The 21,200-nt window shown below is 44.8% G+C and overlaps 2 protein-coding genes and 2 long non-coding RNA genes across 6 annotated transcripts; 3 read left to right on the top strand and 1 right to left on the bottom strand.

The window, feature by feature from the left end:
- The first annotated feature begins 24 nt into the window (after positions 1-24).
- Positions 25-4,748, top strand: sash3 (SAM and SH3 domain containing 3). Its single transcript, XM_057042934.1, has 8 exons — positions 25-251; positions 1,495-1,587; positions 2,099-2,227; positions 2,366-2,498; positions 2,658-2,809; positions 3,417-3,629; positions 3,707-3,851; positions 3,961-4,748. Exons 1-8 carry the CDS (start codon positions 195-197, stop codon positions 4,170-4,172), a joined length of 1,134 nt encoding a protein of 377 aa, XP_056898914.1. The 5' UTR covers positions 25-194; the 3' UTR covers positions 4,173-4,748.
- Positions 4,630-20,816, bottom strand: zdhhc9 (zinc finger DHHC-type palmitoyltransferase 9). Of its 3 annotated transcripts, none has more exons than XM_057042928.1 (10): positions 20,424-20,813; positions 20,098-20,280; positions 13,827-13,987; positions 12,296-12,454; positions 11,309-11,446; positions 11,154-11,200; positions 10,548-10,652; positions 8,691-8,794; positions 8,488-8,581; positions 4,630-7,526 (listed from the first exon to the last, which is right to left on the bottom strand). In XM_057042928.1, exons 1-10 carry the CDS (start codon positions 20,591-20,593, stop codon positions 7,344-7,346), a joined length of 1,344 nt encoding a protein of 447 aa, XP_056898908.1. In that variant the 5' UTR covers positions 20,594-20,813; the 3' UTR covers positions 4,630-7,343. The 3 variants fall into 3 exon arrangements, with proteins under 3 accessions (XP_056898908.1, XP_056898910.1, XP_056898909.1); XM_057042929.1 differs by having other exon boundaries at positions 7,347-7,617; positions 20,424-20,816; XM_057042930.1 differs by having other exon boundaries at positions 20,098-20,813.
- LOC130531133 (uncharacterized) lies at positions 7,374-9,285 on the top strand. The gene is made up of 2 exons (XR_008952021.1): positions 7,374-7,980; positions 8,455-9,285. It is a non-coding gene; the product is annotated as an uncharacterized LOC130531133 (long non-coding RNA).
- Positions 9,696-16,354, top strand: LOC130531131 (uncharacterized). Its single transcript, XR_008952020.1, has 3 exons — positions 9,696-10,657; positions 11,159-14,207; positions 14,311-16,354. It is a non-coding gene; the product is annotated as an uncharacterized LOC130531131 (long non-coding RNA).
- Positions 20,817-21,200: the final 384 nt, after the last annotated feature.

The following is a 21,200-nucleotide window of genomic DNA, read 5'->3' as shown; positions in this document are numbered from 1 at the left end:
TTTGTGTTTGCACCATTTTAGTTTCCACACCACGTGACTTCCTTCTACAGGCTTCCTTCGGCTGCAGCCGTGTGCAGCTGTGTCTTCCTCTAAACATGTTTTTTTAAGCCGACAGTTCAGACTGTGACAACAACCGGCGCCGCGCTCTCGCTGTTTTCAGACCAGGGAAAATCTTAGGACCACTGGGGGAGAAGATGTTGAGGCGAAGGCCTTCTAATGCCTCGGAGAAGGAGCAGGCGCAGAAGAAGAAGGTAAGCCTAATTTCTGAGGTATCGGGGTGTTCGCGGAAACTTAAAACAACCGTTTTCTCAGCCCAGAGATCTGGGTCCTCCGTATATGATCCATGGTGATGGTTGAATACCTGAAGCCACTGATGTTTGTGTTGAATATTTCACTATCTTTACAAGGCAGGGTGCTTACTGCTGAGTTAATGCAAACATCAGCAAACCCATGTGCCCAGAAACACATATAAATCTCATTTAGACCTTCAGTGCTTCACATGCTGTATCTTTACCAACTATCTCAGCACCTTCCATAGAATCAGAGAAGATCTATGAGTGTGGTTCATTCCCAGAGTCTGAATCACCACAGGCTTTGTGGGTTTTTTCCCCCTGTCCACAGGCACAGGAAGGTTTGGTGCTCCTATAGCAAACGCTCGCTTGGTTTCTATCTGTGCTGACAAAGAGCAGAGAAAACCGCAGAGGTTTCTTTGCTCATCTCACCCTGTTAGTTCTCGGTAGGCGAGTTCTTTAACCAAGAACCGTCAGCAGCAGCAATCAGGATGTCAGACACGTAACTTCCTTGTGCTTTTCAAATGATTTTATTCTATCAGATTGCCAACAGGTGGCGCGGCTGCCGATGTTTCAGCTGTGTGTTTAACAGTTTTTGGAAATAAACAATGAAAGAGGCCTCGCTCTGAACAAGAAATGGTTGTCGATTGATGTGAAGACGTGCGTGTGACTCTAGGCTTCCATTGTTAGCGGGGGTTCAGCAACGTGACAGATGCAAAGACAGATAAGCAGCCGACCCTGTCTGGATGTCTGCAACAATCAGGCGTCAGCAGTTGCTCAAGTTGTACCCATTTCCTGTGCTTTCGAAACAGCACACAAGAAGCGTTATACACAGCCCAACGAGATTTAGATGAAGAATTTCCAGCTGAGAATTACCTCACTTAAACATTTGGAAATGATGAAAACTTGAAATTTAATGTTACAAACTTTTTTTTTCTCAAAAAGAAATAGGATTGTAGGTTTTGGCAAAAGCTAGACAGTGATATGCTTTTTGAGGTCTATCCTCCATCCGTCCATCCATCCATCCATCCATCCATCATCCATCCATCCATCCATCCTCCATCCATCCATCCATCCATCCATCCATCCATCCATCCATCCATCCATCCATCCATCCATCCATCCATCCATCCATCCATCCATCCTTGACAAGCTTTTCTCATCCTGGACAATCCAAAATCATCTATTCTCTGTGTGTTTCCAGCTCTCTCTGCAACGATCCAGCAGCTTTAAAGATTTCATGAAGAGCAAACCCACCTCTCCGGCGTCAGAAAAGGAAATAACGCTGGAGGAGAATGTAAGTGGCTCCCAAACAAGCACGTTAAAACACACAAACATCTGTAGCAGCAGAAGAGTGGAAGCAGAACTGTAATATAATCATTGGTCAAGAAGTTCCCATATATGACTTCCCACAGATATTCTTTTCAATTGTTCCATATTCGCCATACTGGGGGGAGACCAAAGTTCACAAAGGTCAAGTAGAGAGCAGAGCTGTACTGGTACAAGTGTTTCACGCCTGGACGATTGTCAAACACTAAATTACAGACTTTTTTACAGTTAAGAGGCAAATAGAAAATAGCGGAAGTAAGACTGAAAAGTGTTGCACAAAAGCTCAGATGACAGCAGCTCACAGACAGGATGTTCTTAAGAGCAGTCAGGCGAAGAGCTTTCTGAGTCAGACAGTGGAAACAGCAAATGTTTCCGCTCTTTTAAAACTATCTTTAAATTCAGAGGAGATAGAGCTGATGGTTTTGGAGGCATCAGTGCCTTCAGCCTCAAAACTGAGGGTTTCGTTGCTTCCATGGCAGGTGGCCGGTGCACCAGAGGACCCGATGAAAAGTGGGAACAAACTGGGAAAGAAATGGCGCAACGTTATCTCGCGCACAATGACGCGCAAAACTTCCAAGCTGGCACAGAAGGCTCTGGCTGAAGAAGGGGTAAGTCTTAAATTGTTTTACCGTGGTGGCAGTACATGAGTCAAATGGTGCGTTGAGATAGAAGCACTTGCTGGACAAAATCTTAAGTATTTATTCAATTAACAGAGTTGAGTTCTAACGGATCCTCCATGTTTGCAGAGTGACAGCGGCGACGAGCTGTCTCCAGTCTCAGATGTGCTTCCAGATCTAAACTCTGGGCAGAGGACATCTGTGTGTTCCACAGAGTCAGAGGACACCACAAACAGCCCCTTCACCCGGCAGCTCTCAAGCAGTAAGTCTGAAGACTTCTGGGAGTTTTAACAGATTTTGGCATGAAAAACCAAAATCTAACCCTATAAATCTCAAATAGGCGGGCTCATACTTCCTAAAGTACGCAAGCATACATGTAGGTAGACAGAAAAATGGAAATTCTACTACTGTGACACTGCAGGTGGTGACAGACAGAGTCTGGACAGTGGCTACAGCCAGAGGGACAGCATGAGGCTGGAGGAGAACTCTTACAGTGGACCTTTCTGTGGGCGCGCTCTGGTCCACACCGACTTCACTCCCAGCCCCTACGATGTGGAGTCACTCAAACTTCAAGTAGGTCCCGGCTGAGGAGTTATATCTTCTTCAGTGTGCCTGATTTGATGTTCTGGAGTCTTGTCAAGTCTTTCCTGCAGGGATCTTGTTAAGCCAGTGAAACATTGCATCGTTGATTATTATTGAAAAGGGTTTGAGACAGATAAACCTTTAGAAACTTCATGTTTGGCACAAACACGTCGATACTGAAGAGAAACTATCACATTATTTCATACCGAATGCTTTTTTATTCACTTTTAAGATTAGTTTCAACATTAACTTGTGAAATCCCAAAGAGCATGCATAAAATGTCCATTTTTTCATTTGCTGAGACCGAATTCAAAGCTAGTTTTTTTTTTTGTTACATTTGTTGTAATAGTCATGCGTGTTGAAGAGTTTGTGGCGATCCGTTGGGATTTAACTGGTTATTCGATCATTTAAAAACTTTAACAAACCATAATGGACAGATGGGCTGGTCGCTGCAATTGCTGACACCGCCACAAGAGGGCAGCAGTCATCAGGGGATTTCAGTTGCTTCATGTTCGTCATCCGCTTACTGGAAGAGACTGATGACGACAGTTCAGTTTTGGTTTTGTGTCAGTGAAGTCTTGCATCACCTGTCTTACAGAAAGGTGACATCATCTACATCATTGAGAAGCCCCCTGTGGGGACCTGGACTGGGAAGCTGAACAATAAAGTGGGCTCCTTTAAGTTCATCTACGTCAACCTGCTGCCAGATGAGAGCCCCCCAGCCAGGAGGAGACATCGCAATAGCAGGACCTGCCAAGACAAGTCCAAACCCAAAACCCTGGAGGAGGTGCTGGACAACATGGGACTAAGTGTGAGTTTATTAAGCTTCTGCAGGAGGGAGGTCGCTGGTGTTTACAGGATAGGTGATCATGTTCTTTGGTGTTGCAGGAGCTGACTTCTTTGCTCTTCATGCACGGTTTCCAAAACCTGGAGGACTTTGCAGGACTGAAGGAGCCTCACCTCAACGAGCTGAACATCACCGACCCCGAGCAACGCTCCAAGATCCTGAAAGCTTCCGAACTGCTGAGAGACTGTAAGTTACTAAATCATCATCTGACAGAACTTAAAATTTGGTAGTAATTGGTGCTTTTTAGATTCGCAATTTTTATAAACTTGATTTGCTTCATTTTATTTTTTTCTAGCTGAAGAAGACTCTGAGCCAGAAGAAGAGGACAAATCCAGAGACTCCAAACACCCGCGAGATTCAGGCTGCTTTGAGAGTTCAGAGAATCTTCGTGAGGAGGCGAACAAAGAGGGGCCGATGGAGGAGCAGGAACCAGGGGAGCGAGTGGAGGAAAGACTGGTCGCAGTGCAGGAGCAGCTGGAGGAGGTGACGCTGGACGAAGGGTCCTGAGGAGCGGCGGGGGACCGTCTGTGGACTCGTGTAGCTGGAGGTTTAAGGGTTTTAAACGCTCCGTAGCGTCCCAGTCAGCTGGATGGAGAGGTGACAAACTCAGTGCATTTGCTTGATAGGACAATGGACCAGAATTCTAGTGAGGCATTGACAGACGCTTGAATTTTTCTATGAATGTTGTGTAGACATGAATGTAAAATATTTTTTTATGTAACTTATATTCAATGGCCAGGTTGACTCATTTGTGGTGTTTTGAGGAACAATATGGTGATTTACGCTGTAAATAGAAACTGAATAAACGTTTCCGGGGAGATTTTGTTGAGAAAAAAAGCCTGATATTTAGCAATTAAGGGAAAATTTCTAATATTTCAAGAGTTTTAGAGGCACAGCTGATCAAAAACTGCAGTTTAAACTGACAGTAGGTGTTTTTCCTCATGGAAAAGAAAACCTCAAAAAGTCCAATAATAAGACGATACTGTTTATTTACCAGACACAATGATCATGTAAAAAGAAGTGAAGAAAACCGAATAAAATACATATTTTCACAGTGTTGATACTAAACAAAGTGAAGACAAATCAGGAGTCCCATCAATGTTACGGCATATTACTATCTCTATTCATAATGCGATTATGTAATCGATTTATCAGAGCATTCACGTCTGACCTCAGCGTGGCATTTTAACACGGGAATCACGCATACAAGAGTTCAGCTCGGCTGCAAATCACCAGGAAAAAGAATTGGAAAACTTCAAACAACAGCTTTTGCCACAAGCATCCCTTCTTTTACGGAACACCAACCGCGTACATTCTTGCTTCTCGGTGACAGAGATTTAAATACACTAGAATAATGTCCACCCACAAATTCCACAATGTTCAGCTTGAACTTCAAATGCCGGCCTTCAGTGATTCAGAATCAAATATACAAAAAAAAGAAAATATTTCTCAGTTATGCTTCACGGAAACAATACTGTACACCTTTACAGCCTCTTCCTGTGGTGACCTGTCTGTTTTTAGTAAAAGAGTGGAAACTCTTACCTGATTTGCTTAAGATATTATTAAGAGTACGCTGCTATGAGCTAAACAATGCTCAAAATGCCCATTTACAGTGTTTTAAAGCGAAACCTGTTTGGATTTTCTGAAACGGTCATCGAGAAAGCGGGAGCAACTCAGTTTTCTGAACAAACGTGAGCACAAATACCAAATAAAGAAATGGTTCAGGCATCTGTATGGCGTCATAATGGGGTCTTTCCACCCTCTGCAACTATTAATTCCAACAGAAGTAAAGAAGAAGTCCTTTTGGGCAGAGAAAAGCTGTTGAAATATGAATATTTCTACGCAAGTTTAATTCACAAACACCGACTCTTGTCTCGGTTACAACACAACCACTGTCACAAACTCTCCCTATCAGCTACCATTGTTTAACTACCAAGAACGCGCTTGTGCGGATGCTGGCCCCCTGCAGCGCCCCGCGGCTTAAAAACACACCAACTGTCCGACTCTGATGCACAGACGTCTGAACAAAAAGGATCAATCTCTGCGACAATGAGCCCGCAGGCAACGGTCGCCCAGAACGGCTTCGGGCGGCTGTGGGAAGAACTGTTGCGGTTCAGAAGAAAAAGCGAGAACACTCCGAGGAAGACGGGCTCCGCTGGAAGCTCCGGCTGCATCGTTAAACCGACCAACTGGCTGAGAGGTTTTCAGCACCTCTCCTCAAACGAAAGGAATCCTTGTTTCACCTGCCACTGAATAACACCTGTCTGTGCAAACGCAAATTTCCCGAGTCCGTCATGTTTTCAAAAACATTATTTCTATATAATTTAGCAGAGTTTCTGCCTTTGCCATCCTTTTAAAAGGAAAGTTTGGATATTTATTTACTGTCTTCCACATTTAAAGTCCCACACTACATTTATCATGATCACTGTTAGTGTATTCAAATGCAACCAAAGGATGATCTTTTTGTGCACAAGAATCAGGTGTTAATACAACCAATCACATAATCAGCATTCACAGGTACCTGAGGAAGAACCTTTGGAGTCAGACAAGCTGTTTCCTACATGTTGAGTCTTCATCCTAAAGCTAAACCTGTTTTTCTCTGACTGCAAATTCGCCACACGTGCACACGCGCCCACACGATAACGATCAATCTGCAAAAATGCACGGAAGCCACAAGCCCAAACGTGACCTTCCAGACTGGCTCCAGAGGGCGCATCCCCGTTTTCGATGGGATGGATGTCTTCATTGTTGGTCGACTTCAGCTGCATCCCATAGTGCAACTGCTATGATAAGGCACTGTGTCTCTAGTGTCTAATATCATCAGAAGTCAGACTTTTCCGCACACACAGACACACACTGGCACTCTGGAAAAGCATCTGTATGCAGGGTGGTGGCTAAAGAAAGGTCATTCACCTAAGAGCACCAACATCACACAACATCTTTGAGTATATATGTGTAAAAAAAATGGAAGGACAGGCAAGGATGCATCTTGGAGCGACAGTAGTGAATAGAGCGATACAAAGACAAGGTAGATTTTGACTTGCCTGGAAGGAGTTTTGGGATTTCTCAGCATCGGATGTGCGTGTCCTCACCCTGCCTGGGCAGCGCACGTACGCTCGTCACCCTTCTTACTTCACTCAAGAAGCTGCTTCTCCAGCCTTCTCACAGTTTGCATAGGGCATATAATGTGCACACAACACTCACTTTATACATATTCACAAGTCATATTGCCTTGGCCAGACATTTGCAGGGAGTATATTCAAACGGGCCCGCCACAGGAAATGTCAATCTTAAATAAAGAACAAACACAATACTGACAATAGGGAGTAGCCTACAAGTGCGGGGATGCGTACGCTTGCAGAGTGTTTCTATTCCCTTTTTTTATTCCCGTGTCTACAGGTTCTTTCCTGTCTGTATTTTTCCATGCAGTGTTCAGGAGATAGAGAACTGCTGACATTTCTGTTAAATTACTGCAGGGGTGAGAGTCAGTCAAACAGCTCTGCAGCTGCCGCCGAGGCCGCTCGCCTGCTGCAACGGGGGGAGGGGGGGGGGGGTGAAGGGTGGGGAGACTGAGGAGTCGCCCGGGCGAGAACCAGACGACGATAATTCATGTTTGGATTCCCTGATCGGGCAGGATGCTGTGGGCGGGGCTGAGACAGGAGCCGCCCCAGCATGCAGCTAATGGGCCTTGTCCTTGGCGAGGGATGTTTCTGCGTCTGTCTCCGGCGAAGCCAGAGGCGGGACCTTGGAGACAGGCGAGCGCTCCTCTCTGGGGGAGGGGCTCTCCTCCGCTGACGCGGCGATGCTCTTGTGGGTGTCATCAGGCGTGTGCTCGTTGGGTATGAGCGGAGCCGTGGTTTTCTGCAGGCAGAGGACAGCGCGTTGAAAAGAGGCACCGGGAGCCGTCGGCGCTGCAGCAAAGCATCGCCAGAGGCCTGAACGCCGTCAGCGGCTGATTAACGTGGTTGAAAATAGTCAGAAATGCTGCTCATGAAGTGGCTGTGGATTTTAGTTTGTCAGGTACGGGCAGAAATTTCATTCATGTTCTTTTCTGTGGCTGAAGGTTAAAACAAGTAGGTTTAATTATTAATATCACAAGGCCCAAGTTGAGCTCCCAGGGCTAAATATATTTGGCCCACATAAATCCAAAACACCCGCCTGATGACAGCGGATGAAAATGGCCAGTTTCATAAAAATGACACAGCAAACAAACCAGCTTATTCTTCTTCTGCTGTTAACTTTATAGATTTCAACAAGAGGAGAGTTCTATTTTCAACGTGACTCCTAGTTTGATCAAAATGGATCAAGCACAGGGGTGGGGATCAAGTTTATTTAATCTTGTAAACATATTTACCATGTTGTCACAGCAAATGGATGTTAAATTAGGATTAGACCTGCTTCTAGAGGAGGAACCACATGATTTGTAATTAACTGAATTATGAAAACCAACGTCTGGTCCCAGAGGCTTTCTATTCTATTCAGGTGATTCTATAAATGATTTATCAACTTGGACCCTAAAAGAGGAATAATAATTTAGACGAAGGCGACGTGCGTTTGCCTTGTTAAAAAACATAGAGAGAGCATTTAAGCATTAATAGATGATGACATAAATATATCCTGGTGTCGTGGAATATATTAGCAATATAAAAAAGCTCAAAAGGTAGAAACACTCTCTTTAATTGCTTTAGTCTGTCGTACAGAACAGAACGCATTTTCCACTTAGTTGAATTGGGTTCTGTGTGTGTGTGTGTGTGTGTGTGTGTGTGTGTGTGTGTGTAACTGTAAGTAGTGTCTCCACACTGAGTGGTCTGGCTTCGCTCACCGTGGTTTGTGGCGTTGGGTTGCTGCTGCTGGGGGCAGCAGGTGTTACAGAGGGAGATATGTCCTCCAGCATCAGTCCTCTTCTGTCCAGGACGCTGGAAAGGGAGAAAAGTCAAACAGTGACTAACTGCGTCCTGCTCGTGAATCAGCGCGAGACGACTCGGGAGGGCGACAGAAGCGTTATTCATCACTGTAGGACGTCACCTCGGGTATGTTGGCCCGCAGAGCACCTCACAGCAGTTTTTGATGATGTTCTTGTGGCTGTACGGGTTCTGGACCCTGTTCTTTCCAGACCAGGATCCTTTAATCTGGGTAAAAAAAATCCACAAAGTTAATGGGTCTAATGACTGGCTTAACAAACTCCACAAAACCAACATCCATCTTTACAAGGTTATGTCTATGTTCAGCTTATTCAAAAGCAGACTTCTATTTTTAGATGTTATTCCCACAGGACTGCTGTGACCTCCTTACAGATCCCGTTCAGCAATCCCTGGTTTAGCTCATGGAGCCTAATGAACAAAATGGACAAAGCGTTTTATTTCCATTTTGATAATCCAGTTGAAAATAAAACAAAAATGGATTTAAAGCATTTACGCAGCAATGAATTTAACTTTCCTGTTGTCCTGCATGACCTTTATTTAACAGATAACAGAAAGCATAAACCATAGGTTATACAGTGGTTTTCCCCTTTAGTGTATTTCTTTTTTTCCCACTTCAAAAATTGAAGGTTCTGCACATGTAAAATGCATTTCCATTCCAGTTTTGCTATTAAAACATAAACAGGTTTTGTTTTAATGTATTTATGTTTTTTTTTTTTACTGAGATTTAAACTAGTAAACTACCATACCATCGAAATGTCTGAAAAAGAAAACCATTTACACATCATAACCTTAACTCATTGATTTTTTTTTTTTTACATTTATCCAGTTTACAGTCAGGTTTGTCTAAAAAATATCTAAACTCTTAACTAAACCACAGTAAACAGGCAGTAGATTTAGGTCAGCAGTCTACCCATAAGGCATTTCACTTCTGCAGCCATGTATGTGTGTGTGGGTGTGTGTGTGTGTGTGTGTGTGTGTGGAGCAGCAATGCAACACTCAAGGTGCCTTCCCTTGTTTGCTCCTATTCCACCATTTATGTCTCCCTCGTCAAAGCCCCCCCGCCCCTCCCCAGACGTATTTGTGGCAGTGCGCCCGGCCCCTGCAGGTATCGATGCATCTATTATTAGTCCAATAACAGATCCTGAAACATCCGGGCCCACGGCCACGGCTTCAACTCCTGGAGCAGCGTTCCGGTGTAGGTGCGCAGCTTTAGCGCTGATTAAATGGGGAAAATGAGGCCAGTCGTCCCACAGGAGGGAAAAAGAGGAATTATAAATTAATCATTACAACAAAGCAGGAGTGCACACTCTTGCTTTCAGCGCTTTAGAACCTCCCATCGCTGCAGCTGCTGATGCTGCTCTCTGCTTCCCAGATTTGGACTAACAAAGTCTCCAATACAGCTAATGCTAACGCTAATGCCGTCGCTGCTGGAAAAAAACGCCGGCGTGGATTCACGCGCCGGCATTAGATCAGCCTGACAGTGTGTCACATTTGTTTCATCTGACCTGGATTCAAACACACACACACACACGAGTGTGAGGAGAACATCTGATGTAAAAAGCAGTGTGTATTATACTCAAGCTACAGATTCACATGGTCAGCAGGTAACGTTGGCGTTAACAGGCTACAGATTAGCAGCTCTCTGTCTTTGGTGCGGTGTGAGGGAGTGTTGTTGTCAAGGAAACCGCTCTGTAGTTTACAGTTCTGAGCTACACTTCATGCTGACAGCAGACTGGAACCCGTTAACACCCCAGCCAACCATCTAAACTCTCACATATGCAGGCACACGTGAGGATTTTCTGCATGCTAATCTTATCTGCATCTAATGAAGGGGGGAGGACTTTGACAGCAAGACATTGATGGTGGATTAACGGTTAACCTGCATTGTTTACCATCTTGGATTGTTCAGGTGCAAATAAAACTGACAGTAATAACAATCTGGCACTGAAGGTGCGCTTACATCCTCGTTGGTGGTCTGGTTGAGCGAGATCAGGTAGGTGTGGAAGCCCGTCAGACCCACCACCGACCAGAGGGTGAAGAAGCAAACCAGGAGCTCCAGCACCGTGAAGTGTGGTTAAGAAAACAGCGACAGATGTTCTGTGTCTGACAAGGATGTTAATCGAGGGAACGGCAAGCGAGGAAACAGTTCTCAAGATATTACGCAACCTTGGTTGTGGTGGTCCTCACCACCAAAAATCCAGAAGCCCTTTAAACCATTAAACATTTCTCACTGTACAAACTGTCAAAAGCAACAAAAGGGCTTAAAATAATTCTTGTTTTAGGTAAATATATAAAGGGTATTTTGGGTTCACTCAGTGGGGGCAAGGAGACGCCATTTAAACAGGTCCTGAAAGAAAACCATTGGCTTGGAAATGCTAAAAACGGAACTCACTTAACAAGAAATCAAAGCCTGATCGGCTGTCTGGGCTAGATGCTAAGCTATAATTAGAAAAATCACTGTTGGAAGGCTGAAAATGTAACATTAGAATCCATAAAACATCCTGTTCAGCTGTCTATTCTAGGAATTGTACTGAAAATAGATCGGATGGTGTTTTAAAGGATATGTTCCAGGCGTTTCCTTTAAAGTGTTCAGGAAGCCGTTATCAACTGAACCTGTGAACGAAGCACAAACACACATTAACATTTTCTCTAAAGAAACACAAAAAACTCTACTTTATTAGTTCTGGAGTAATTCTGCTTGGTTGGTGTTAGGAAACTCACGCATGACCACGTGGACGATGTCGAATGTGAAGATGTAAATGGTGAGCAGGGAGAGGGACATGGTGAACAGGTAGAAGTATCGGTAGTTCCTCTTGCCCACGCAGTTGCCCACCCACGGACAGTGGTGGTCAAATCGATCTGGGGGGGGGAGAAGAACGGTTCAGGTGTAAAAGCCTCAAACACCTTTAATGATTCGTTAGTGCTCTTCAGCCAGTTCTGCTGACGATCAAAGGGCAGTTTCCTGTAAACGCCTGGTTTTGTGAGGACATGCTTCCAGCAGAAAAGAAATGTTCTAAATCTGATCAATATCCTGTTTCATGTTCTTCAGAATAAATCAATAATTTACTAAATACAGAGATGAGCTGGGATTTGGAAACACGGTGCACATTCTGATTATAACTGATCCAATCATGGCCGGGGGGGGGGGGGGGGGATTGTAGTGAAAGAAGGCTGATCTGATCTGTGTGTGTCTGTGTGTGTGTGTGAGAATGTGTTCTTCATACATGCAACCTATTGAGTACCAAAACACCGAGTCTACTGACAAAGGTTAGGTCAGAGTTTGGGGGGGTTAGTTATACATTTGATACATTAGCCCTACGAAAGTCCTCACAAAGATAGAAGGACAAGGATATGAATGTGTGTGAATGTATGCATGCGTGTAGGTATGCAAGCATGCAACAGCTGAGCACAGATAAACTAGTGTTCACAATGACGGAGCATTTTTTTTCTCACTGAGCCTCCGCTGTCTACGATCTCAGCCTCTTTCCCCTCAGCATCACACACACACACACACACACACACACACACACACACACACACACACACACACACTTCACAGGTTGTTGGCCTATTTGTTTGCAGGTAAATAACGTCGCGGCAGATTTTGCCCTCACTAAATCCAGCTCGCATTTCTCTTTTCTCGTCAAACTTTGTGAATCGTCTTCTAAAGCTAAAAAGGCCGACGGCGGCTCAGAGGAGCCTCCTCACCGACACAGTTGTCACAGATGCTGCAGTGCGAAGCGCGAGGAGGCCGGAAGATTTTGCAGGTGTAGCAGTACTTCAACTTGACGATCTGGTTGTTGATCTGGACGTTGCGGATTCGGGGCGGCGGCCTCTGTCCAGCCGGGACGTTCACGTTGGCGGCCTCTGTAAACACGGTCCATGACACACTTCAATACGATGGTGCGTTTGTGTCTCCTCGCTGCTGACTTGAATGATTGACAGGATGCTGCTCTTCTGAGGCAGATCTTACAAAACCAGATAGAAATGCAGCGGTGTTTCTACCTTTGACCGTCTGCAGATGAATCTGTTAGGGGGATCTGGGGCATAATCATAATGCATGAACCAAAATCCCCACGATTCGTACAAAACTAACTGTTATGTTTTATATAAAAATGTGTGTAATCTGTGAGGGTTTTAATACAGGATGGAGGATTAGAGGCTTCAGGATAAACCTTTAGAGAACAAATTAATGAGTCATCACTGTGGAACTGATGCCCCTCCCTGGGGCAGAAAGGCCCTCCGTTAGTGGCATTATCTATTCCAAGAGGATGCCTCTCCTTGTATTAGTATTCCCTCCTGGGACCAGCTGCTAACAGGCACAGGCAGTGACAGCATCATCTTCATGCCTGTTGTCGCCTCAGAATCTGATGGAAAAAGCAAACCCAGATCTCCTCCTCGACTGCCTGATACCTGTTACAGCCACCATTTAGCACAACGCTACTATAGCATCACATTAGATCTACTGGAGAGGATCTGTCAGGTGTGGCTCATGTCAGCATTTAAACTCAATATTAAACTGGAATCAAAATCTAAGTCTAAATATAGAGACATGCTAAAAATGGGCATTGCTCTGGATTGTTGCTATGATACTAATGTTGCCCAAAAAAACCTAGCTAAACTGTTTTATTCCACTGTATTCTAGCGAGAAGACTTTAACATATGACATGCATAGAGTAGGAATGTTTAACAGAAAGCTCTGGGAATATGGAACATTAGAGAGAATGGCTGGGAACTTTAGGTGGGTGGGGGTGTTGACAGCAGGGCCCCCGCAGCAGACCCAAAGGACACACACACAGACCATTTATGATCCCAGAGATCTCTGGTTTCTAGCATTGAATGTACAAGAAAGATGGGTTAAAAGTGCTTAAGAAGATTACCCATCATAAAAAGATAAGTAGATAATGAAAAAAAATCCTCTCTACAGGCTCAAAGTCCTGATCAGCGTTGCTAAGGTTGTCAATTTGGGAAGTCTTTCTGTAATAATGCAGGGAAATTTAAATTTCCTTAAATTCCTGCTGTCAATCAAGAAGCGCAGCTGCCCTGTTGGTCAGAGCTGCTCAGCAGAATCAATTCAGCCAGGAATGAGACAGCGAACGTAAGAAAGCATCTCCAAGCTGTGTTTAAGCACCACAAGTTACACCAAAATCTAAAGACGAGGAGAAATAAAATCTTGTGTCAAAGCCACACTGAGGGGACAAAAGCTTCGAATTCTCCTCAAAATCCTTCTGGAACTCACCGATTTCCATCTCGATGAAGGAGGCCTCCTCTGGCAGCGCCCGTGGCAGCACCCCGGGGTCGCTGAAGCTCGTCCTCAGCAGCATGGCCATGACGAAGAGGAAGAGGAGGGCAGCAAAGACCGGAATGGCAGGGGACAGATGGACAGCCAGGTACGGGCATCTGAAACACAAGGGGGAAAAGAGTTAACGGCACAGGAAAGGCGGTAAGACACTTATTTAATGATTTGCTGTTTTGTCCTGCAGAAATGACAGAAGTACAGGAGAAAACAGCTTTGTGGTGGGAAAAAAGGTCACAATACTGCAAAGACCTGCTTGGAGTATGACTTCATCAGCATGGAGCGCAGCCTGTGGCCTGATGTGCAGAGATAGACAACAAGAGGGTAACTAGCGCCTCCCTTTCGTAGACACACAGTCTAATAATTCTCTTCTTTCTTGTCAGTGCGGAGAAAATGATACCAAGGGGCTTCCTCTGTTTGTTGGCAGGAAGGAAGTGGAGGAAATGACCCAGTCTGGGATTCACATTCTTCAATGTCTTGTGTTTTGGCACTGAAGGGTGTTGGGACACCCCAGTAGAAGGTGGCATCACTGCTGACATCCACCACACCGACAGTCGCTCCCCGATCACAGCGACGGCCTTTAGGAGACCCCAGATGAGAAGAAACTATCAATAAAACAAGAAGGGAAGAGTTGGCCAAAGCCAGGCTGCGTTTGTGGCGAGCTGACGCCACCAAATGAGAATTCCCAGTTAGGTTTGGACTGTGTTTCAGCTCACACTGATTGAATAACTAATCATTTTTCTCTCATTCAAGGTTTAATAAACAAAACAGGCAATCATAAAAAGTAATGACGGATATTAACAATAACATACATTTATATTTTCCAGAATATAACTAAAAACATCAACTGGAGATGTGAAATATAATCTCTATTTGAACCCAAAAGCCTGATCATAACCTCCTGTCCACGAGGCAGCCAGTTCAGTGAGTTCTATGATGTTTTTTGTGATATTTGTGATCAGGCCAGGGTCAAAATGAGCTACTTTATGATGAAAACTCTTTGACTTTAAGCTCTAACGCTCTTAAATCATTATTTATACTGGACTATTCACACCGTTTGCCTGATGAGGCCTATCCCTCTATTTGACCAGGGTGCTGATATTGGCGCCATCAGCAAACCCGGCCGGCTGCTCAGCAGCTGTAACGGCAGCAGGAGAGGCAGAAAAAGCTTCCATGCACGTGCGCTCATAGTTCAACAGCAGCTCCATTTCTGTCTCAGGTGACGAGATCATATATCCATAATCCATAATCTGAGGACAGCAGCTCCTGACCTGCTCTACAACACGATACAGAGTTTCACCCCGTCCAAACCTGACGGACAACCTGTTTTCACTGCAACCTCTGTAAATTATTGACCAGCCGTTTCTATATTTGCCCAGATAAGTAATTCGTGACTCACAATACATTAAAAACAGCAGCGTTTTCATGGAAGCTGATGTTTCACCGCTGCAAAAAGACACGAGTCTGCCCATTATTATCACTCCTAGAAGGATTTATTAAAGAACTTGGGTTTATTTGACGTTGTCCTCGAGAGGTCACTGCATTTCAGCAGTGTAAATAAAAATGTAAAAAATAATAATGCAGGACTTGCCAAATAATTACATACAATAGATACAAACAAGCCACATTTCTGGCTTAAAGTTTACAAAGGAAGCAGCTGAATATAATGGTGCCCGTCAGCACTGGGTGACTGAGGACAAGTGGCTGTTTCAGTATGTAAATGAATCAGGCACGTCGGCATACCACAACACTGACACGACGCACGAAACCTGCCGGACCGGTGTGAGCCGCTCCTCTGCAGGGCCTTTTCCCCACTAATGGAGAGCAGAGATGGAATCAATAGAAACCTCCACTGAACCTTCAGAAGTGGATTCAGACGCAGAGCAGGCAGTCAGTCGATCAGGTCTAATTCCTGCAATCATGCCTGGGAGGTATTTGAGGGGCACTCTATCACCGTTTCCCATCAAGTCCCCACATCCTTCCCGGATGTGGACGCTTCGTCCGCTGTCGAGGAGCGGGATGATGACGGATATTCACACAGGGCAAAACTGGGACGTAATCAGGTCCCGTTTCCGTGTGGGAAAGTCATTTTTATCAATGAGGTGATCAATCAGGCCACCAACACACGTCGCCCCCCCTTCCTTATTTACTTCATTTAGGCCCATGTGCCCGAAGCATCGGTGCTCGGCTACGACAACAAACAAACACAATTAAAAACAAATAAAATGTCCTGTGATTTAGTTCATCATATGGCTTCGTCAGCTGGAAAAGAAGGAATAATCAGCTTGATTTGATGATGCTTCTACAGAACTCAATAGAAGGTGTGTGGAAAAGTTTCCGTGTGTGTGTGTGTGTGTGTGTGTGTGTGTGTGTGTGTGTGTGTGCGTTCAGACTGCAGGATTTCCTTTCTTAGCTGTAGCTGACACACACTCAAGGATAAAACAGATTTTATTAAATTAATAATCCCATCATCTGTGTCAAAGGTGGATTTTCTACGCTGTGTCACACCTGTGAGAGAGTCACAACATTTTGCCTTTGTCGAGCACTTTACACCTGTCACAGAATACTGAAAGCTGCAGCATCGGCTGCAGACGAGCATTAGTCACACCATAACTAGATTATGGGGGCTTCAGTAACGTCCATCACGCAAACGTCCAGGCAGAGGCAGATTATTCTGCAGTACGTAACTGCAGCCCAATAAAAACATTCCCAGGACCCTTTCGATCGCCTGGATTAAAGTGTTTGAAATTCTGTAAATAACCAAAGATCTTCATCTCTTTCCTCTCTGGTTTTAGAGGTGGTGGGAATTATGGAGCCCATCTAATCTGATGGATTACCATTAAACCCATTTTAGAGCCATTTGTGAGCCATTTTCAAGAATTGCTGCACTTAAAAGTTGGACAAAAAGAGAGAAAAGGAGAGTCTGAATTCAAAAAAATCAAAGTGAGACTGACAGTAAAGAGTATAAACCTGCATCTTGGGAGCAGGACCTTGCAGCCTGTCAATTATATTTGTATTTGTTGTTTTCCAAATTTAATCCAGGTGGGTCATTTCACGGGCACCTACAACAGCATCTGCAACTCCTCTGGATTCATATATAATAATAAACATACAAGAGGACAATCAGGGAGTCAAATGAGCCTCCTTGGTTACGCAATACTGACCTACCAGAGGCCAGATGAGAGAGACGGACACACGGACCGTTTCGCTGGGATTAAAGTTAGGATTATATCTGTTACATCACAGATTGCATTTAAATGTAATGATAATTCAGCTGTTTGGAGCCAGACCTGGACATTCTTCCAAATATTTAAAATAACCAGATAGAGACCAGGTGAGAAAGGCAGAAGCCCAAGACAACCTCCCGCCTCAACGGTTCCTGTTCCTCATCTGAGGGAGCGTCCAGAGAACAAAGCCTGTGGAGTCCTCTTACAGTATCTGCAGCAGACGCTCCGATCAGGACATAAATCAAGCTGTTGCCCGTCCGGGCAGCCGTGCTCTGATTGGCCCGCAGGCACTCAGGGTGGGGACGCGCGGTGGACGTCAGACACGGGAGCGCAGCTGCTCTGTCTTCATAGGAACCTCAACATTCATGAAGAGATTCGGCACCACAACACTGGCCGAACACGCGGGGGTCCGACACGTCGCGCACACATATGCTACTCTGGCATCGTGTCAGCACCCTGGGTGGACACACAGATGACTCACTGTCCTCTTCCAATTTTCCTCCATTCAGCCAACCTCCATATATGGTTACTCACATTTACACATGCATGTACACACAAACCATACAATCAGCGCTGCTGCGCCGTCTTCTGTCTATTATTTACAATTTTGGAGAACTAAATGCAAAGACCGCTTTACCTGGACAGGTGCACAAAGCTGCTCCAACCAGGTAGCGACAGATTCTCTTTATTACTAATTTAACATGTGGGTTTATAATTCATTAAATCACCTTATCGGATATGAGTGCTGTATAAATTACTGTATTTGAACTTTGGTTGCCATGCATGTAACAGCTAACATAGCTAACAAAATCAGTTTATAGTATAGATGCAAAGGTTTGAAAAGTCTTCCGTCACCACCTGAAAGTGTCGCTGCACTGCCCCACGTGACTGTTTAGGGACTCCGTGCATGGGTGCGCCTGAGTAAACAGGTAAACAATGACTCTTTTTACTTATGATTACTTCCTGGTCTTTTTCTTCACCCTCCACTGTTGCTTTTGTTCAGCATCTTTGCTCTTATTGTTGCTGTTTCAACAAACAATACTTTTATTTGATTTCTCTGGAAACCACTTCCTTGATTTAAAAAAAGGTTGGATATTTGATTCTGAACATTCCAGAGGCGACAACTCCATTTAACACAGACGGCCTATCAGCGTCACCAACCTGAAAAATGTAGAATTCGACTGAGTGATTGTAGAAAAATGCAACATCACTGTTACTCAACAAATGAAAGAAGGGTTTGTACTGGCTCGTGCCCAATTAGAAAAATCATGTTTATATTTTAACCACTAGTGTTTTTCAGGACAGGCCAGAAACTGGGTCAGTGTTATTTCCAAATGTTTCCACAGCAAACATAACAAATTACTGCATTTTAAACCCGTAAACATCAGTACAAATGTGCTCATCTATCAATAATTTTCATCAAAATGCGGTTAATGGATGGTCATTCATTCTTTTGTTCGGCTCTGAGATGGTTCTATCCTCGCCAGAGTCCTTCTGTGTTAAAATAAATGGATTGGACCTGATTTTGAGGGGTCACATCTGTCCAAATGAAGCCTTACAGCTCGTACTGCAGATCAGAGCAACAATGAGATCCTCGGGGTCAAACGAGCAGCCTGAAGAGCTCAGAGACAGAGCTGTAGCAACAGCTAGAAAACATGTCTGAAGAGCTCAGAGGGCTCCAGCATCGGGTCAAGCGGGACTCTTGATTCAGCTGAATGGCTGGAATAACTGAACAGTGGGAGGAGAAGAGTCGTGGTCAGAGAGGTTACCAAAAAGGTCCCTCTGACTGAGCACCACAGATCCCGTGGAGATGAAGAAAGTTTCAAACTGACAACCAAACACTAAGACAGAGCTGACCAAATCTCTGCCTATGCCTGATGAAAACTCCTCTATGGGAGGTTTAACTCTGATATTCATCCTCATGTCAGGTAACAGTAAATGCAAAGGCGCTTGTCCCCCCCCCCCCCCCCCCGTCTGCATCTAATCTCCATGTTAATAACCACCACCGGGGCTCCAGGAGACACAATTACGCTCCACTCTAATATGAACATCGTGCACTAAATAGCCTCCAGTCGGTGAATACCTCCTCTGGACGCTCCATCAGAGCAGTATCACATCTCCTTTGCTCTGTGCAGCACAACAGCTCTCTGTCCAGGCTGAAAACCAGGAGGCCATTAAAGAGCACCATGTGAGAGCTGCTGCTTCTCCCCTCGGCTCTGTTCCACAGGGGGTTGCGCACAATCGCTGCAGTGCAGCGCAGCATTCGGGGGGGCTACATTACTGTCCTGAGGTTGTCGGGCAACATGGGAAGGAACTGGTACGACCAAGACAATGAGGACAGTCAGAAAGGGAGCAGCTTGGCTCCACTGTGCAGCACGGTTTGGGGTTAAACGCTGGCCGACAGTGTTTGCGGTGCTAATGAGTCCACTGGGCTGAGGCCGACCTGCTGGACAGCAGCGCTTATTAAATATTCAACAAGCTCGGTCGATCTTTCTTCTGACAGAGGCTGAATTTTGAACAACAAAAAATGAACTCAGCAGCATGGGGGAAACGGACGCATGTGAGGTATAAATGGTATAAAACCGAGAAGAAAAACAAGAGAAAATGAGAATAAATTCAAAATCAGTGAAGCTGGCAGCGTCAAACAAGAGCTTACATCTGCACTTTGTTATTTTTGATGCCAGCTATTAAATATTTGCTGGCCCAAGTTGCTAAATGCTAAATTGCATCAGTGACATTGAAGCAAATATGTCATATTGGCCCATTTTTATTGCCAATTTAAGTCACAGTCCTATAACATCTAAAGACCCACATTTTATTTGGTTCATGCGAAAACAAAAAGAGCATTTTTATACTTCTAATCATGATTATAAGGTATCCTAAATGTTGGATGAGGATGTTAATTTGTTATATTGGGTTATTACAATGTCTTATCAACACTTGAATTAAGTTCTGGATTTTGACCAGGGTGGGGTAGGGGGGCTTACTCGAAAGCGAAGAAGAGCGAGCAGGTCCCGATGATGAGGAACATGGTCAAGTAGAAGACTCCTTTCTGCCGGGCCATCATCACTCGTCCGTCGCAGCAGAACGTGTTTTTTCCCGGCAGCTTCTCCCATTTTCGCACCTTTCTCGTTATCATCACCGCCGACATGTCGTCCCGTGTTCGGCTTCTTTAGAAAATTACTTGTTATTTTATTGTGCTGTAAAACACACACGCGTGTATCCCGACAGGAGAGCGGGGGCCAACTAACATTTCTGAAGCATTGTTTTGAAAAGTGTCGCAGTCACATAATGGGCGTTTGTTAATCCATACTTTGGCTCCTCGCTGCAGCGTGCGCCTCCTGGTCTCAACCCTCCCACCTTCCGCTCAGTGTTGGGGGGAATCGGGAGAAATCCGGCCGCTGGAGGCAGATGTTTCCTGCAGTAATCCAGCTGCGGCGGTTGTTGCATCCAGAGATCGGACCTTGACCGACTCACATTCATATAATCTCGACCGACCCCAAATGGACGCACGGGCCAGCCGCTCCGTGTGCGCGCACCCAACACCGTGGCCACGCCGCTTGGTCGCGACGCGAGAATGTAAAAAAAATAAAATCGGAAAATAGAATAAAAGAGCCCGTATTGACTGGGAAGCTGGGAGCTTTCAGATGTGATCTCTTCTCCACCCAAAGGATCGCAGCTCTGTTTTAGTCAATGGCAGCAGGAACACGCCTAGATTGAAATATCCAATCTTAAAGGGGCAGGACAGGTAAAAGGAAAAAGGAACAAAAGAGAGGTTTACCGATTCCTTCTTCATTTCAGATACCATAATTATATGTCATAATGTTATTTGTTTGTGGAGGCTGCTAGGATGCATGTTCATTATTTTTATGCACCAGTCCCAGAAGTGTTGCTGGGTTTCCCGAGAGGTCTTGATTCACTTGCATATGTCATGTGCCTTATGCTGTGTATCACCAAATTAGATTTGCACTGTTTATTTTCTGATGCAATATCTTTAATGAAGCCATTATGAACATACATCTATGGATATAGTTTGATGAAAGGATGGATATACTGTTGCCACCGCTGTCCTATATTCAATGTCTCTTCT

This window comes from Takifugu flavidus, chromosome 9 (assembly GCF_003711565.1).
Source record: "Takifugu flavidus isolate HTHZ2018 chromosome 9, ASM371156v2, whole genome shotgun sequence".
In the NCBI taxonomy this organism is placed as follows: Eukaryota; Metazoa; Chordata; class Actinopteri; order Tetraodontiformes; family Tetraodontidae; genus Takifugu; species Takifugu flavidus.
The sequence above is the reverse complement of the archived record's forward strand: the minus strand, read 5'-3'. Positions and strand labels throughout refer to the sequence as shown.

What these genes read in the sequence shown, in the direction of transcription:
- zdhhc9 (XM_057042928.1), bottom strand. Translation starts at nt 20,593, where the DNA reads ATGAATGTGAGTCGGTCAAGGTCCGATCTCTGGATGCAACAACCGCCG. An exon ending in TCGCTCTTCTTCGCTTTCGA is followed by an intron (nt 13,988 to 20,097) that starts GTAAGCCCCCCT and finishes CTTGTGTTTCAG; the next exon opens with ATGCCCGTACCTGGCTGTCC. An exon ending in ACCAGACCACCAACGAGGAT is followed by an intron (nt 8,795 to 10,547) that starts GTAAGCGCACCT and finishes TTTTTTACCCAG; the next exon opens with ATTAAAGGATCCTGGTCTGG.
- sash3 (XM_057042934.1), top strand. Translation starts at nt 195, where the DNA reads ATGTTGAGGCGAAGGCCTTCTAATGCCTCGGAGAAGGAGCAGGCGCAG. An exon ending in AGCAGGCGCAGAAGAAGAAG is followed by an intron (nt 252 to 1,494) that starts GTAAGCCTAATT and finishes GTGTGTTTCCAG; the next exon opens with CTCTCTCTGCAACGATCCAG. An exon ending in TGGAGTCACTCAAACTTCAA is followed by an intron (nt 2,810 to 3,416) that starts GTAGGTCCCGGC and finishes CCTGTCTTACAG; the next exon opens with AAAGGTGACATCATCTACAT.